Genomic DNA, 17,147 nt, shown 5'->3' on the forward strand with positions numbered 1-17,147 from the left:
GGGGAAACACCACAGAGGACAGGAAGAAAGTTAGAATGGAAGCCCACCACCGAATCTGATTGAGAGATGGGAGGGCAGGCGGGTGTAGAAAAAAGAGCTGACTAAGGAAGAACTCATCGTGTAGTCAAAAAACCTAACGTGCCCCAGAAAGCTTTCCCGAAAGTTGTTTTCCGACATTCAAGTCAAGAACCGGCAGGTGGCGCAACAAGGGATCTGTCGCTGGGCTGGGGACAGCTCCGTGGACGTTCAGGGGTTAAATCTGGGCAACCCTCCGCTCTACCGTCGCCCTGCAGCCGCTGCCGCCCCGCGCGTGCGCACGTGCGAGGCCACGCGCCATAGAGCTGAGCAATCCTCCCAGATTCCTAGAGCGGACGGGGTGATGGCGAGTTCGCCCAGCGTGAGGCTTGACAGCGACCAGGAGAACACGTCGAGGTATGGGTGATGTCGGCTCACGGAAGACCGAGGAACTCGAGTGATCTCGCCTCCCAAGCGGCCTCGCAGCGCCGCCAGGGAACCGTGTGTGGTTTCTTGAGTCCGTGCAGAGTCAAGGCCGCCAGGGTCGCCGCGGGGCGCGGCTCCTGGGCACGGCGAGCTGGTCAGTTCTTGGCCTGGTGTGCGTTTGGTACCCGGTCAGCCGTTGCTCGGCCTTGGGGTCAGCTGAATGAACACCAGAAACTTTTGGAGCTGGTGGAATCGGGAAGGTGGATGCATCCACGCGAATCAGCCGGCTGTGCAGAGAGAGCAACCTGAATGTGTGAGTGTTGGAAGAAGGGAGAAAAAGAAAGAAAGAAAGATCATGATGATGGATCAGTAGTGTCTTTTTGGTATAGGAAGGGCAGCGAATAACTTACTGTTAACTGCTGGAACAGAATTCTGAAATTCCCTCCCCTGCCTTATCTTTCCAGTTATGCCCTTATTTTGGTAGCATTAGCCCCCAATTATGTTTGAAGATCTTTAACTTGGAATGGAGAATATATGTCCAAGAGGGGTAATGCCTGACCCCTGGATGGTGAAGGAGGAAGCTTAATAAATTCTGAGAGAAAAGCACTTGGAAATTAAATGAGATTTTGTTTTCATCTTCACTTCTTTTATATCTAGAGGATGTTTCTGGTGGTTTATATCAGAAATTATATCTCCGGTCTCTGCAATGATTCCCTTTCAAGCCCAGTGGTGTCCGATTGCTGCCAGGTCTCACACCCCTACCTGGACAAGAAAAGCTTACTGAGGAAATGGTGATTCTCCAGTTGCTCCCTGAGGTGTCAGGTGTCCAGTTGCAGCCTATGGAGATCCAGTTCAATTATGAATCTCAAGAACACCACCTTCTGTCAGGTGAGAAGCAGTGTATTATATCTGTCTTAGTGGTTGGCGGGGTGGGAGGATGGATGTTACCCTTGCTGAGTTAGTGTCTTCAAGTGCTATTGGTATTCTTCGTTGCCTACCCCTCAGTCTGTTAGGCAGTACCATCTCTTTAGTGCTCCAAGCACAGTCACAAGACTTTATTGTGAATTCTGGCAATCAGGTTCTCATAGAATTCCCTCCTGTCCTTTAAGTCCCCAAAGTCATCCATTTTCCCCATTATAATCACTTTATCACCAATCTGTCAGTGTTGGTATGGCCCCCTTTAAAATCTTTTCAAATCCTCTTTCTCATCTACTGTAGGGGAGTAGTTAAAAGTTTTGCAGTCTGACAACCTGGATTCAAATACTAGCTTTCTCATTTACTAGCTTCAGTAGGTCACTTACTTTTTTTTTATGATTCTGTTTCCTCACTTTATCTATCTAATAATTCATACTTTGGAGGTTATTTTGAGGATTGTGTCTATCAATTACTCCATAATAAAGGACCCAAAACTTAGTGACCTAAAACGTCAGACATTTTCAGGCCATGTTATTTTCTTATGGTTCTGTAGGCCATCGACTTAGGCTGGGTTCAGCTGGGCAGTTTTTTTCTCCTGGTCTTGTCTGAGATCACTCATGCAGTCATGTAGTGGCTCAGTTAGGGCCAGGGTCTAAGTTGGTATCAATCATATATGTCTGGCTGTTGGTGCTGGCTATGGATTACATATCTCCAGCAGGCTAGCCCAGGCATTTTCACAGGGCAGCTAGTTTCCAAAATCAGAGAGAGGGCAAGCCCTGGGATGCGTAAGTACTTTTATAACCTATGTTTGTTAATATCTCATTGACCAAAGCAAGTCACATGACTCATTCCAGAGTCATTGTCAGAGAGAACTACACAAGGTGTAGATATTGGGAGATAGGATTCATTGGGGTCCATTACTACTATAACAAACACCACAAGCACTAAATGAGATCCTATATATAAAGATGTCAGCATAGACCTGGCTGGTAGTAAATTCTTTATAAATGGTAGCCACCGTCATTTTTTGTAAGATAATTTTGATCCCGAATTTTGTTGAGATGTTCTGCAGTGTCTCACTTCCACATCGTATTTTGCTGCTTTTTGATTTTGGTCCTTCCATTGCTGCTGTCTTGTGTATGAAATTCAACTTATATTATCCCTTTCTTTTACTCCGGATCTTCTGCCTCTTTTTAGTTTTGGAGCATCTTTATTTTATTTAGTTTCTCTCTCCTGTATTTAGAATTTGTTTTTCCTTAAGAATCTATTCTAAAGCATCTAGCTCTCGTCTTTCCTGAGAATCACTGCAGAATTGGGCCACCTCTGTGCAGTTTTACATAAGTTGATATACATATTGCATGTGTTTATGTCTCTTAGAGTGTATATAAAATAACATTTTTTATTATAGAGTAATATAATTATACTAAAGTGCATTTATAAAATATAGAAAGGCACATAACAGAAAATTTAAATAACCTAAAACTCTACCATCTAGAAATAGTCTCTACTGACATTAATGTATCCTTCAAATCATTTAATTAACTATTCAGCAAATACCTATTGTTGGTAAATGTTTATTAGTTAATAAGACCATAGCTTATTAATTATTGTTAACTACATAATATCATTATTAGTTATTGAGGGTTTACTCTTTGCCAGGCACTGTCTTAAGTGCTGGGGATACAGCAGTGAACTGAACAGACAAGCCTTTGCCCTCAAGGAGCTTACATTCCAGTGGGGGAAACAGGAAATAAATAAATATACAGTATAATATCAAATAGTGATAATGGTTATGGAGAAAATAAAACAGGATGTGTCAGTCAGGATTCTAGCAGGAAACAGATTGGTCATTCAAATGGAGTAGTTCAAAGTTTCATGAAGAGGATGAGCAGGATTACAGAAATCAAGGAGTAGAGAACAGCCTAGGGGCAGACAACAATGAGGAGCAGTTACTACTTCAGGCCTTAAGTTACAAGGGATGAGGTTGATTACCAGATCCTGGAGAGTGTAGCTGTAGGATAGAGCCACCCAATAGGAGCTGTGGCCTTGCTAAAAGAAACACAATTACTTCCAACTCCCTACCTCTGGCAGGGAGGGAGCCAGTATGTGGGGTGAGCAGCTCATCCCAGTTTGCCTGGGATTTAACACTGAAAGTCCCACATTTCAAGAAGCCCCTCTGTTTTGGGCAAACCAGAACAGTTGGTCACTCTAGGACTCTCCTCCCGCTTTTGGCCAAATCTAATTGCAAGCCAGAGGGTCCGGAACCCCAAGTGATGCAGTCCATACACTGATATCAGCCTCCTGGGGCACAGAGCAGGGTGAACAGTAGATCTAGAGGGGTGAAAGGAGAATATCTGTTACAGTCCGCCCGTTGTAACCTGTAACATCCACTTTTGTCCTTTGTTTGGATTGTTGTGTTCCCAACAGCAGAAAAACAAAGTCTCTTGAGCTACTGTTTCATTGCAGGTTGACATATAATTAAATCATACTCCTACCTGAAACCTAAAACTTTCTGCCACCAGTGGTCTTCATATAAGGTGGTGAGGAAAATGGGAAAAAGAGATAATTAACATAAAATAACTGCTACAGTTTTTGCTGTTTACAAAGTCTAAGTTGGTAATCATAACTATCTTCTTCCATCACCCATTCCATATTGCCTTTACCCTGTGCCAGAATCTCAGTGGCACAGAGTTCTTTACCACTTAAGTGAAATAAACCTTCTTTCCTGGATGAGCTGAGCCTTTGGTGATCCTGTCTCTTTCAGGTACTTCATTGTACCATTGACTGGGCCAATTAGACATAAGAGAATGAAGAGGCACACCCACTGAATCCTCTGAGTTCCAGACATATTCTTTCTTGCCCCTATTATGTAGCAGCAACCAATTCCTCATTGGTAATTGGTATCAGTTACCCTGGCCAGTAGCGTGACCCCTTCCCTGCCTGTTGGTTCAGCAGCATGAGGAGCCCAAAATGGCCAGGAGGCAGTCTCAGCTTCAAATAAAATCATGACTTTGTTTCATAGCAGAAGTATTTCTCCTTTGAGCACCAGAACCCCAAACCCACCAAGCCCAAGGTTATGGGGATAGGAAGCAAAAATAATATAAGTAGATTATTAGGTATATAGTAAGAGGCGACATTATTACTACTTCTCCACCCTTAGCTCCTGTACTCGTGTATTCTGGCCATGGGGAAGACAACACTGTTTATTATCCTCTGGTTTAAGGCATATATCGCATCCTGTACAGTAGCACTCCAAACTTATCAGAGTGTTTTTGCCTCACTGGTACTGAGCCTCCAGCATATCATTCATCCATTATCTCAATCCACTTACTTCTGGATGATGGACATGTGGTAAGACCCATGAATTACATGTGTGAGCTCACTGCTATACTTCCTTCCCTGTAAAATGATTCCTTTGAAGGCAAAATTATACAGAATACCATAGTAATAAATACAGCATTCTCTTAAGTCAATGCAGATTTGTATCTGGACTGTGTATTTAGTCCTTTGAAAACAATTGCTGTCCTTTCCATGATAGAAGGAGTTGAGTATAATGAATCTGCTCCCCAAGGGCTAGCTAGTTCCTCTCCAGGGAATGGTACCTTATTGGCTCAGTGTTGGCCTTAGTGGTTGGGTGCTTGGGCACACAGCAGTATTTATAGACTTATCAGTGGAGGTCCATATTGTTGAGCCCAAGCATAGTCTCCATCTCTGCTACCATGACCACTTTGTATATGAGTCCACTGGGCAAGCCTTGGTAAAAAGGCTGATTGACGTTTATAATATGGATCATCATGTCCATCTGAGTGAGAGGCTTCTACACAGTGGATGCCCTTTGGTGAGGATTCACATGAGACACAAATATATTCATTCTTTGCCCATTCTAGGAGATCTATCCTCATACTTTTCCTCCAGAATCCTTATTTCTAGTCTTCCAAGCTTATTCTTTCCAGGTACTTAACTAATCAGATAACCCATAAGTCACTACCCATGAATCAATATAGACATGTATCTTAGGCTGTGTTGCTTTCATGAAAAGTGGACAACCATACCTGAAATTCTGCCCACTGAGAGGATTTGCCTTTACCAGAGTATTTGAGGCCACTCCTGAGTAGGGGTGTAAGTGAAAGCTGTTCACTTCTGGCTAGTGCCCACACACAGGGCAGGCCCATTGTAAACCAGTTCTGTACTTTTTCCTCCTCTATTAACTGGTAATAGGGAATTCCCATGAGGCCATGAGTGTAGGTTGAGGGGAAAGGTAGTGGGCAGTAGGAACAGGTACTATGGAAATCCGAGTCACTAGCACATGGAATTTACTTGTCTTCCAGACTTGCTTTTATAATGGAATGCTGGTTTGTATGTCCAATTTTATGATTTTATGGATCAAATAACAACTAGTACCAATGGTCAGTTTATAATAGTCATTTGGTGCTCTGGGATGGAGCATTAAGTCTCTATTAGTGTCCAAGAGCAAGCCAGGATCTGCTTTTCACACAGAAAATTGTTGTTGGCGAAAGAGAGTATGGCCTTACTCCACTGTGGTTCTCTTATAGAGGCATGAAAGAGGCTACATACAGTATCTCTGACTGCCGCACGCACTTCCATTACCATTGGTTATGCTGGTTAATAAGGTCATGTGACAGGACAGTTTGCACTGCAGCCTGGACCAACTACAGAGCCTTCTTTTAGTCTGAGCCTCACTGAGAAGTAACAACCTTACAAGTTATTCAAATTGGTCACTTCAGCACATTCAACTTTGGTATCTGTTGCCTCAAAAATGCAGGGCCCACCAAGCATTGTGCCTCTCTGAGGCGGTAACAATTGGTTAGAGATATAAATGAAGTGAGAGAACAAGCCATATGACTATCTGAGAGAAGAGTGTTCCAGGTGGAGGGAATAGCAAATGCCAGAGGCCCATAGATGTAGCAGGAACAGAGTGAGCCTGGGGTAGACAGGTAATAGAGCTGGTGGTGGAATGAAATGAGGGCAAAAGGAAAAAAAGGGATCAGATCATATGGAACCTTCTAAGCCATAGTGAGTACTTGGAATTTATTCCCAGTGTAATGGGAAATCATTGATGCTCTTTACACAGGATAATAACATGTAAAGATCACTCTGACTGTTGTATGGAGAGTAGGAGAAAGGTAAGTTAGCAAGAAGAAAGCAAATGTTTTAAGAAGAGAATAATAAACTATGGCAAATAAATCAAGAATAAGATTGAGAATTGACCAGTGGATTTGTCAAGATAGAGCTAATTAGGGACTTTAATAAGTGCAGTTTTGATGGAGTTATGGAGACAAAAACCTAATTGCAATGGCTGAAAAAGAGAATAGACTTAATGTAGGTTAAAATATACAGCAGTGAACTCTTATACACTCCTGACGGAAGTATGAATTGGTTTAACCACTTTGGAAATAAGTAGTTGAAGATCCAACAGTTCTGATCCTAAGTTTATATAACCTAGAGAAACACTTGGATATGTGCACCAAGATAGATGTTCTAGCATATTCATATCAGCATTGTTTGAAATAGCAAAATGTTATTGTCCAGTGCAGAAGAATAGATAAATAGATTGTGGTATACGTCACACTGCAGTAGTGAACATGAATGGACTGCAGCTACACACATGATGGATGAATCTTCCAAACATAATGTTGAATAAAAGAAGCAAGTCACTGAATACATGTGGTATAATTTCATAAATGTGTAAGTTTCAAAAACATGTTGTATTTGTTTGCTAGGGCTGCCATAACAAAATTTCACAGCCTGGGTGGCTTAAACAACACAAATTTATTTTCTTACAGTTCTGTGCATTAATTTTGGTCATCTATGCTTTGCTTTCTTCTAGAAGTTTTATAGTTTTAGCTTTTATGGTTAGGTTTCTATTAAATTTCTAGTTAATTTTTATGTACAGCATAAGGAAAGAGTCAGGGTTAATTTTTGTCAGTATGATATCCAGTTTTAACACTTTTTGTTGAAAAGAGACTGTCTTTCACCATTGGCAACTTTGTTGAAAATCAGTTCTACTTGTGTTTTGATCTATTTGTGGATGCTCTGTTCTGTTCCATTAATGGATATGTGTGTCCCTATCCCAATACCACACTGTGATGATTACTGTAGCTTTATAGTAAAGGTTGAAATCAGGTAGTGTAACTTCTCCAATTTTGTTCTTCTTTTTCAAAATTGTTTACACTTTTCTGTGCCTTTCTACATAAAGTTTAGAATCAGTTTGTCAATTTCTACAAAAAAAGGCTTACTGAGAATTTGATTGGGGTTGCATTAATCTGTAGATCAGTTTGAGGAGAATTCCACTGTCTTAACAATATTAAATCTTCCTATCCATAAATGATGGCATGTATTTCTGTTTATTAGGTCTTCTTTAATTTCTCTCAGCAATGTTTTGTAGTTTTCATTATACAGATATTAAACATATTTTGTTGAATTTGTTTCTAAGTATTTCATTTTTTGGTGCAATTGAAAAAAAATGTTTTTAATTTTAGGTTCTAATTGTTCATTGCTAGTACACAATTGGTTTTTGTATATTGTTCTAATAAACTCTTTTACAAGTTCTAATAACGTTTTTGAGACACTTTAGGATTTTCTGTATACATGATTGTATAGTTTGTAAGTAAAGACAGTTTGACTTTTTTCTGTTTTATTTGTAGGTCTCAATTATTTTTCATGTCTTGTTGCATTGGCTAGGAATATTGAATAAAAGTTGTACAATGTTGAATAGAAGTGTAAATGAGGGCCTCCTTGTCTCGCGTCCTTTTTCCTAGGAGAAAAGTATTCAATTTAACCATTATGATGTTGGCTGTTGGTTTTTCTTTGCTTTTTATTGGAGTAGTTAATTTACATATAACATAGTTGATGTTTGGATTTCAATATACCATCTTTTTTGTTTTTATTTATCCAATTTTTGTGGGGTTTTTGTCTTTTTTTCTCTTGTTATGTCTAATTTTACATTTTCAGGGTTTTTGTTTTTCCTTTTTTTCTCTATTAGTTTATTGTTTATACATCTTTTTATTGTTATTTAATGGTTACCTCATAGCAGCCTTTCTCAGATGTGATTCTCTGAGAAAATTAAGCCCCAGTGCTCTAAGGCATCCATTGTAAGTAAGGTATTAATGTCTCTCCTATATGTCTTTTGTGGTACTAGCTATGTACCATCTTTGGGAAAATGAAGAAAATAGCCATTCAAATAATTTTCTGTTGTATTCTCTTATGGAACCTTAGTTGAAAAGGGCTGCCTTAGAAATAACAACATACACATTTGATTTATTACAGTTTATCTTAATTTACTATTTCTAGGGCAATACAAAGACATTGTAATATTTTAGTTCTATTTACCTCCCTCAATTTGTGCTATTTTTGCTATGTATTTTAATACTATATATATATTGTAAACTCAATAAGACACTCATATTGCTTAAATCAGTCAGTACACATTTAGATTTACCCAGATACTTTACTTCTTCCAATGTCCTTTGCCTCTGGCAAAGGGAAGAAGCCTTCACTTGGAGGCTTGGGATTTTGGACTTTGCCTTTGAAATTAATCTGTGTTATGTTTTCAGCTCTCTAGACTATTTGCAGTCTGACAGTGGTGTGCCTTTTATAGAAATACCACTTAACTATGGGCTGATAGTCAGGAATTTCAGTGGAGCTCCCATGCTCCCTACCATCACAGGCATGTGGTATTGTTGAGCATAGGAATGGCCTTCTCAAAAATCAACTCAAGGGCCGGCCCCATGGCTTAGCGGTTAAGTGCTCGCGCTCCGCTGCTGGCGGCCCGGGTTCGGATCCCGGGCGAGCACCGATGCACCGCTTCTCTAGCCATGCTGACGCCGTGTCCCACATACAGCAACTAGAAGGATGTGCAACTACGACATACAACTATCTACTGGGGCTTTGGGGGGAAAATAAATAAATAAATAAAATCTAAAAAAAAAAAAAAAATCAACTCAAAAAAGATTTCTGATCCCATCTCCCTAACCTTTTCCTGATTCACACACCTTAGTAAGGAAGTTTAGTCACTGAATATGGCTGTTCCCCAAAAGGTAGCATGTTTTCTTGGCCACTTCCTTGGTAATGATCAGGACAAAAAAGGTAGGGGATTATATAGACCTGTTTTTGAAAATTCAGGATTCAGTCCTGACCATTCCTGGGCATGATGCTTTCTTCTTTATCCTATTGGCAGCCTCTAGACCAGCATGGTTGGTATACCCTCCCAGTGACAGCCTAGCCACACTGCCTCCTTCTCCCTTCCCAACCAACTACTCTTTCACACTGCTTACGTTACATCTGTTAATAAATTGTTTATGTATTGGCTCTAATTTAGTCAGACTTTCCTAATCACTGGGATTAGGTTTCAATATTCCCAGATCTCCTGTGACAAACATATACAGAACATATCTGGTAAGCCACTTCACTAAATGGTTATTGTGATCCATTACTTGTTAATTCTTCCTAATTTCCTTCTCAGAGGATAATTTTCAATGTTTCTGGGCACTCCCATAGTGTGATGACATTTTATAGGTAAATACTGATCTGTTTCACCTGAAACTTTCTTGCAGTATGAAGAACACATTCCATTTGGATTTTGTTTATTGTTCCAGATGGTGAGACTAAGGCCAAGATTGGAGAACTGGCTTCAGAGGAGGAAATTACCGCAGAAATTGAACCATTGACTGAAGAGTCTGGCAGTCTCAGAGACAGTGTTGGCCAGGATTCTGAATGCAGAGAATTCTGTGACTGTGGGGATAAATTAAATGGAAAGGATCACAACCTCCTTAAAAGAAGACAGTATAACTGTGATGAATGTGGGCAAAGCTTTTCTTGGAGTACAGGCCTTATTAGGCATCGAAGAACCCATTGGGAGAAACCCTATGAATGTGATGAATGTGGAAAGGCCTTTAGTGTGAGCTCTGCCCTGGTTTTGCATCAGAGAATTCATACTGGGGAGAAACCCTATCCTTGTAATTGGTGTATTAAAAGTTTCAGTCGTAGCTCAGACCTTATTAAACATCAAAGAGTCCACACTGGCGAAAAGCCTTATAAATGTGATGAATGTGGGAAAGCCTTCAGTCAGAGCTCGGATCTTATTATACATCAGAGAATCCATACGGGAGAAAAACCCTATCAGTGCAATCATTGTAGTAAAAGTTTTAGCCAGCGCTCAGACCTGGTTAAACATCAGAGAATCCATACTGGAGAGAAGCCTTATACATGTAGCCAGTGTAACAAACATTTTAGTCAGAGTTCTGATGTTATAAAACATCAAAGAATCCACACTGGTGAGAAACCATATAAATGTGATGTGTGTGGGAAAGCCTTCAGTCAGAGCTCAGATCTTATTCTACATCAGAGAATCCACACTGGGGAGAAACCATATCCATGTAATCAGTGTAGCAAAAGTTTCAGTCAGAACTCAGACCTTATTAAACATCGAAGGATCCACACTGGAGAGAAACCCTATAAATGTAATGAATGTGGGAAAGCTTTTAATCAGAGCTCAGTCCTTATTCTGCATCAGAGAATTCACACTGGAGAGAAACCCTATCCATGTAATCAGTGTAGCAAAACTTTCAGTAGACTTTCAGATCTTATTAATCATCAACGAATTCACACTGGAGAGAAGCCTTACCCGTGTAGCCAGTGCAGTAAAATGTTTAGTCGAAGATCAGATCTTGTTAAACATCATAGAATTCATACAGGTGAGAAACCATATGAATGTGATGAGTGTGGGAAAACCTTTAGTCAGAGCTCAAACCTTATCCTACATCAGAGAATCCACACTGGAGAGAAACCCTATCCGTGTAGTGATTGTACTAAAAGTTTTAGTCGTCGTTCAGATCTTGTTAAACACCAAAGAGTACACACTGGAGAGAAACCATATGTATGTAATAAGTGCAATAAAAGTTTTAGTCAAAGCTCAGACCTCACTAAACATCAGAGAGTACACTCTGGGGAAAAGCCCTATCATTGTGACAGTTGTGAGAAAGCCTTCAGTCAGAGTTCTGACCTTATTCTTCATCAGAGTATTCACACTGGAGAAAAACCATATGCATGCACACAGTGCAGCAAAAGTTTCAGTCAGAATTCAGACCTTATCAAACACCAGAGAATCCATACTGGAGAAAAACCATATAAATGTAATGAGTGTGGGAAGGCTTTCGGTCAGTGCTCAGCTCTTATCCTACATCAGAGGATCCACACAGGGGAGAAACCATATCCATGTGATCAATGTGGCAAAAGCTTTAGTCGGCGCTCTGATCTCATTAACCATGGAAGAATCCACACTGGTGAAAATCCATATAGATGTGATGCATGTGGGAAAGCCTGCAGCACATGCACTGATATTATTGAACACCAGAGAATCCACACTCGGGAGGAACCACACAGGTGTGTTCGGTGCAGCAGAAGTTTTAGCCAACTCTCTGATCTTATTAATCATAAGAAAGGCCATTCTGAGGAAGACAGTCTAAACGAGATGAATGTGGGAAAACCTTTAGTGTGTACACCAACTTTATTCAGTACCAGAGATACTATACCAGAAAAAAATCTTATGAATGCTATTGATGATTATGAAAAAGGTTTTAATCAATGCTCAACTCTTGTGCTACATTAAAAACAAAAACCAACACTGGAGAGAAAACATTAATTCATTTTTTATAATGAAAGTTTAACTCAGAGCTCAGACATTACTAAACTTAGGAAAAATTCTGAGGAGGAATCTTGTGAGAAAACCTTCAATGTGAATAAAAATTTTAATGAATGTCAGCAACAATGGAAAGAAATCCCTATCTGCTATAATGTAAGAAAAGCTCTAGTCTTTTATTAAAACAATCCACAAGAGGAAAGTTTTATTGCTGTAAGAAACGTATAACATTATTGATGCAGAACCTTATCAGATATTGTAAAAATCAGTGTGGTGGGGTGTGCAATCAGAACTCAGCAGGAAATGCATTAGTGTTATAATCTCAAGCCTGTAGTGAGCCCAAATTACCTATTGCATATCACAGAAGTTATTTTAGGGAATGTGGGGAAAATTTAAATCCCTTTCATATCTTAATTGGCATTCACTCTGCTATCACACTTATCTCCTGACAGCTGGAGAGTCCTATCTTATGCTAATGCTAGTTATCTATCATTAAATTCCTTGTATGTGAACATGCTATGCTATTCCAGTATCAAACTTAACTCACTGTATAACTCCAGTGCCCCATTTTCTCAGAATTTTTTTTTTTGGCCTAGTTTTAGTTTTCCTAGTGAGCATGAGTTTTCAATTTCCTGTGATGTTCACAGCAAATATGAATTTATTTTCCTCTCAAAAATGCAGCACATAAACTTGAGTGGTTTGAAATCATTTCATCAATTCTACCATTTAATCACAGCTTCTAAATATGTGAAACAGGATTTTCAAAAAAAAAAAATTGCATATGTCAAAATGTGAAGATTTCTCTACTCTGTTTATCTTGTCATCTATAGATTGAACAAAAATGGTAGCTAAAGTAATATCTACATGACTAATTTGTATAGCATTTTCTGTCTAAAAATAAAAAGACCTATTGGTCTTTTTTTCAAGTGGCAACTTTCATCAGACTTTGTTTTGTTTGTTGATTTCTGACATACATATTGATAATAGGCTACATATATGCAAAGTTTTCAACTGAAAAATAGAAACAATTTTTTAAAAAAAAGAAAAAATTCAAATTGTCTGTCTGGTATTAACCATTTGCTAAAATTATGCTACTATCATTTACTTTGACTATCCCTCATAATTATCCAATTAATATTTCAATTTAACAAACACTGTTAAATTACTATGTTTAAGGCATTTTTTAAAGGTTTTCTAGTGTACACACAGAATATACAGTTCCAACAAAATGTGTATTCTATAATGATAAAGACTGAAAACACTTGGCTCAATGTGATCGTAAAGGTAGACCAGATGCTTATAAGAGCTCAGAGGAGGTAGGGTTCAATTCTGATTGGAAAGGAAAGGGAAAGCTTTGTGGAGCTCTTAAGGTTTGAGTTTTGAAGGATAAGAGTAGAGGCATAAAGGCAGGGAGGGAACAGTCAACAAAGGCACAGAAGCAAGGAAGTATAAGAAATGATGTGGAGTATGGTGCTTAGTTATAATTTATTCAATAAATATTCAGTGTCGGGCACTGTACTGAGTGCTGCTGAAGAAAAAATAAAAAAGGGTTCCTGCCCTAAAGCTCAAGTGTTATGAAAATAATGACTGAAACATGTACTTAAAAGAGCAAGAACAAGGTGGAAATAAAAATTAAGTAGAAAAAACTGTTAAGGAGTGTGATGTTAAACAAGCAGTCACTTCAGCTTTCTGGGGTTTAGTATCATCTGTAAAACAGAAAAGTACTAGGTGTGATTGGAGTAGATTTCGCATTTCTGCGTTTTGTTCTCAAGGTAATGGAAAACTATTAGGGTCTTTGAACCAGGGAATGGTATGATCATCTTCCTGCTTTAAGGAAGCTTCCTGCTTAATCTTAGACTCTTCTAAGATTAAAAGGGGGAAAGAGACAGCAGACAGGAAAACTATTTTGGAAATCTGCAAATAAAATCATGAGGTCCAGAAGTAGAGGAGCTAAAAGGCATTAACATGATGATAGGTTGAGAAGTGAATAGGGAGAAAAGTATACAATCAGTTATTGACTATTCTTTAGGGAATATAAAAAGTGAGGGAGAAAAATAGGATGAAGAAATTTACATCTGAAGTTTAGCCATCTCTCCTAAGAATAAATTTTAAGAACTAACTGCTTACTACACATTTTAATCTAGTGTCCTACAGGTTCAAATTCATGAACTTAACACACACACGCATGATATCTTCCTTCTGAATTCCCTATCCTGGTGAATTGCACTACCAAACACCTTGCCATCCTACACTCCTCACTCTCCTTCAGTTTTCTAAGTGCATTTGCTCACTAGGTCTTAGAAATGAGTTACAAAAGTAACACTACTTATTGTAAAATTCAAACAATAATATAGTGTACAGAGTAAAACAGGAAGGGAAATGCAGAATATTTGGCCTGACATTTTATGCCAGTTGATTTCCCCAGACAATTACTGATTCTTAAACTGGCAAGGCAAAAGGCCAAGAAATCTAGCCAAAGGACACTGGAAGGTTAAGTGGAACTCTCAGCAGATTCATTGTAATAAGGAATAAAAATTAGAGTACAGAACATGCCAAGTATGAGGTGCTCTTATAAACACCCCACAATCTCAGTGTAAACATTAAAAGGCTATACCCTAGGAGTGAGAATGAAACTTTTGTGGACCAAGTCTAAAAAAAGTCTGGAACACAGTCTCAAGTCAGGTCAGCCTTTTAGTGAATTAAATTATCTCCTCCTAATCTACCTGCCAGTTAGAAGAGAAGGTAGGGTGAATCCTCTCTGGAGGATGACAACCTATGCAGAGAATAACTTTTCATGCACAATATCCAATATTCAATCAAAAATTCCTAGAATCAGGGGCCGGCCTGGTGACATAGTGGTTAAGTTTGCGCACTCCACTTCAGCAGCCTAGGGTCTACAGGTTTGGATCCCGGGCACAGACCAATGCACCGCTCATCAAGCCATGCTGTGGCGGCATCCCACATACAAAATAGAGGAAGATGGGCACAGATGTTAGCTCAGGGCCAGTCTTCCTCACCAAAAAAAAAAAAAAAAAAAAATTACTAAAATCATTAGAGTCATAGACATCAACATGAACTCATACACCCACACACTCACACAGAAGGATAGATACAGAAACAATTATAGAACATGTGTATACGTGGGTTAGTATACGTACATATATTACCTAGCTCTGTTTTCTGAGAGGACCCCGAGGCAATGACACTTCAGTATCAATGAGCATACCCAGATCGTGGTTTGTAAATACCACTCTACAAATAAAAGGAACCAGGGCTCCTTTGAGAAATGGCTGATTCTGGAACTAGGGCAAGGAAAATACAAGAGGAGCCTGGAGCATCTTGTAGTACCAAGAAATAAGCAAGAGCTCAAAAAACAAAATAATGGGGGCATATCAAAGGAAAATAGGAGCCAACCTGAAAGAGCTCTGAATGCCAAATAAATATACGTGAGTCCATAGTGATATAAATAAATATGGGAGAAGAGACAAATCTTCCTTATGGAAGAATTCCAAGTAGTATATGTAGATCAATATACAAAAATCAATTGTATTTCTACTCATAGCAATGAACTATCTGAAAATGAAATTAAGAAAACAATTCCTTTTGCTGTAGCATCAAAAAGAAAAAAATAGGAATAAATTTAACAAAAAAGTTCAAAACCTATATTCTCAAAACTATAAAATATAGTTGAAAGAAACTGGACATAAATTAATAGAAAGACATCACGTATTTATGGATTGGAAGATATAATATTGTTAAGATTGCAACTCCCCAAATTGACCAACAGATTCAATGCAATTCCAATAAAATCCCAGCTGACATTTTTTTCAGAAATTGACAAGATAATCCTAAAATTCATATGGAAATGTAAGGGACCAGAATAGCCAAAACAATTTTGGAAAAAAGAATAAAATTGGAGAGCTCATACTTCCCAATTTCAAATTACACTTTTGGTCAATTGATTTTCAACAAGAATGCCAAGACAAATCAATGGGGGAAATAATAGTCTTTTCAACAAATGGTGCTGGGACAACTGAATACAGAAAAGAATGAAGTTGGACCTCTACCTCACACTGTGTTAAAAAATTAACTTAAAATGAATCAAAGACCTAAATGTAAGAAATATAACTATAAAGCTCTTAGAAGAAAATATAGGTGTAAATCTTTGTGACCTTGGATTAGGGATAGGACAGCAAAAGCACCAGCAACCAAAGAAAAAAGAGATGAATTAGACTTTATCAAAATTTAAAACTTATGTGCTTCAAAGGCACTATGAAGAAAGTAAAAAGACAACCCAAAGAGTGGCATAAAATATTTGCAAATCACTTGTCTGATAACAGTCAGTATTAAAAATATATAAAGAACTCTTACAACTCAACAATATAATGACAAATAATATAATCCTACTTAAAAACGGGCAAAAGATTTGAATAGACGTTTCTCCAAAAACGATATAGAAATAGCCAATAAGCACATGAAAAGATCTGCAATATCATTAATCATTAGGGAAATGCAAATCAATACCAAAAAAGTGACATACCACTTCACACCCATTATGATAGCTATAATCAAAAAGTCTGACAGTAACAAGTGTTGACCAGGATGTGGAGAAACCGGAGCCTTCACACATTGCTGGCGGGAATGTAAAATGGTGCAGCCACTTGAAAAACAGTTTGGCTGTTTGAGTGCTAATGGGTATGGAGTATCTTTTTGGGGTGCTGGGAATGTTCTGTTACTAGATAATGGTGATGGCTGCACAACTTTGTGAGTATATTAAAAACCACTGGATTAGACCCTTTAAAATGGTGAATTTTATGGCATGTGAGTTATATCTCAATTAAAAAAGTTAATATGCAAAGAAAGTACCACAACCAAGAGCAAGCACATATGTTTAGAAATATAATCACAGGTGATGCAGATATCAGAGTTATCAGACATGGACTTTAAAATAACTGATTAATATGCTTAACAAAATAGATGACAAATATGAATAGATTTTACCAGAAACCTAGAATCTATGAAAACTATTCAAATGGAAATTCTACAACTGAAAACTATAGTTGTAATTGAGAACTCAACAGATAGCATTACCAGCAGATTGGATACACTGAAATGGGGATTGGTAAACTGAAAG

The 17,147-nt window shown here is 38.5% G+C and overlaps 1 protein-coding gene across 4 annotated transcripts; it reads left to right on the forward strand.

The window, feature by feature from the left end:
* The first annotated feature begins 347 nt into the window (after positions 1 to 347).
* LOC101397735 (uncharacterized) lies at positions 348 to 12,946 on the forward strand. 4 transcript variants are annotated; one of them, XM_004422456.3, is made up of 3 exons: positions 348 to 754; positions 1,099 to 1,329; positions 9,972 to 12,946. In XM_004422456.3, exons 2-3 carry the CDS (start codon positions 1,230 to 1,232, stop codon positions 11,981 to 11,983), a joined length of 2,112 nt encoding a protein of 703 aa, XP_004422513.1. In that variant the 5' UTR covers positions 348 to 754; positions 1,099 to 1,229; the 3' UTR covers positions 11,984 to 12,946. The 4 variants fall into 4 exon arrangements, 3 of the variants coding, with proteins under 3 accessions (XP_004422513.1, XP_087295258.1, XP_087295259.1); XM_087439132.1 differs by having other exon boundaries at positions 1,164 to 1,329; XM_087439133.1 differs by having other exon boundaries at positions 355 to 432; positions 1,164 to 1,329.
* Positions 12,947 to 17,147: the final 4,201 nt, after the last annotated feature.

This window comes from Ceratotherium simum, chromosome 14 (genome assembly GCF_057802395.1).
Source record: "Ceratotherium simum simum isolate JZ-2026a chromosome 14, ASM5780239v1, whole genome shotgun sequence".
Taxonomy (NCBI): Eukaryota; Metazoa; Chordata; class Mammalia; order Perissodactyla; family Rhinocerotidae; genus Ceratotherium; species Ceratotherium simum.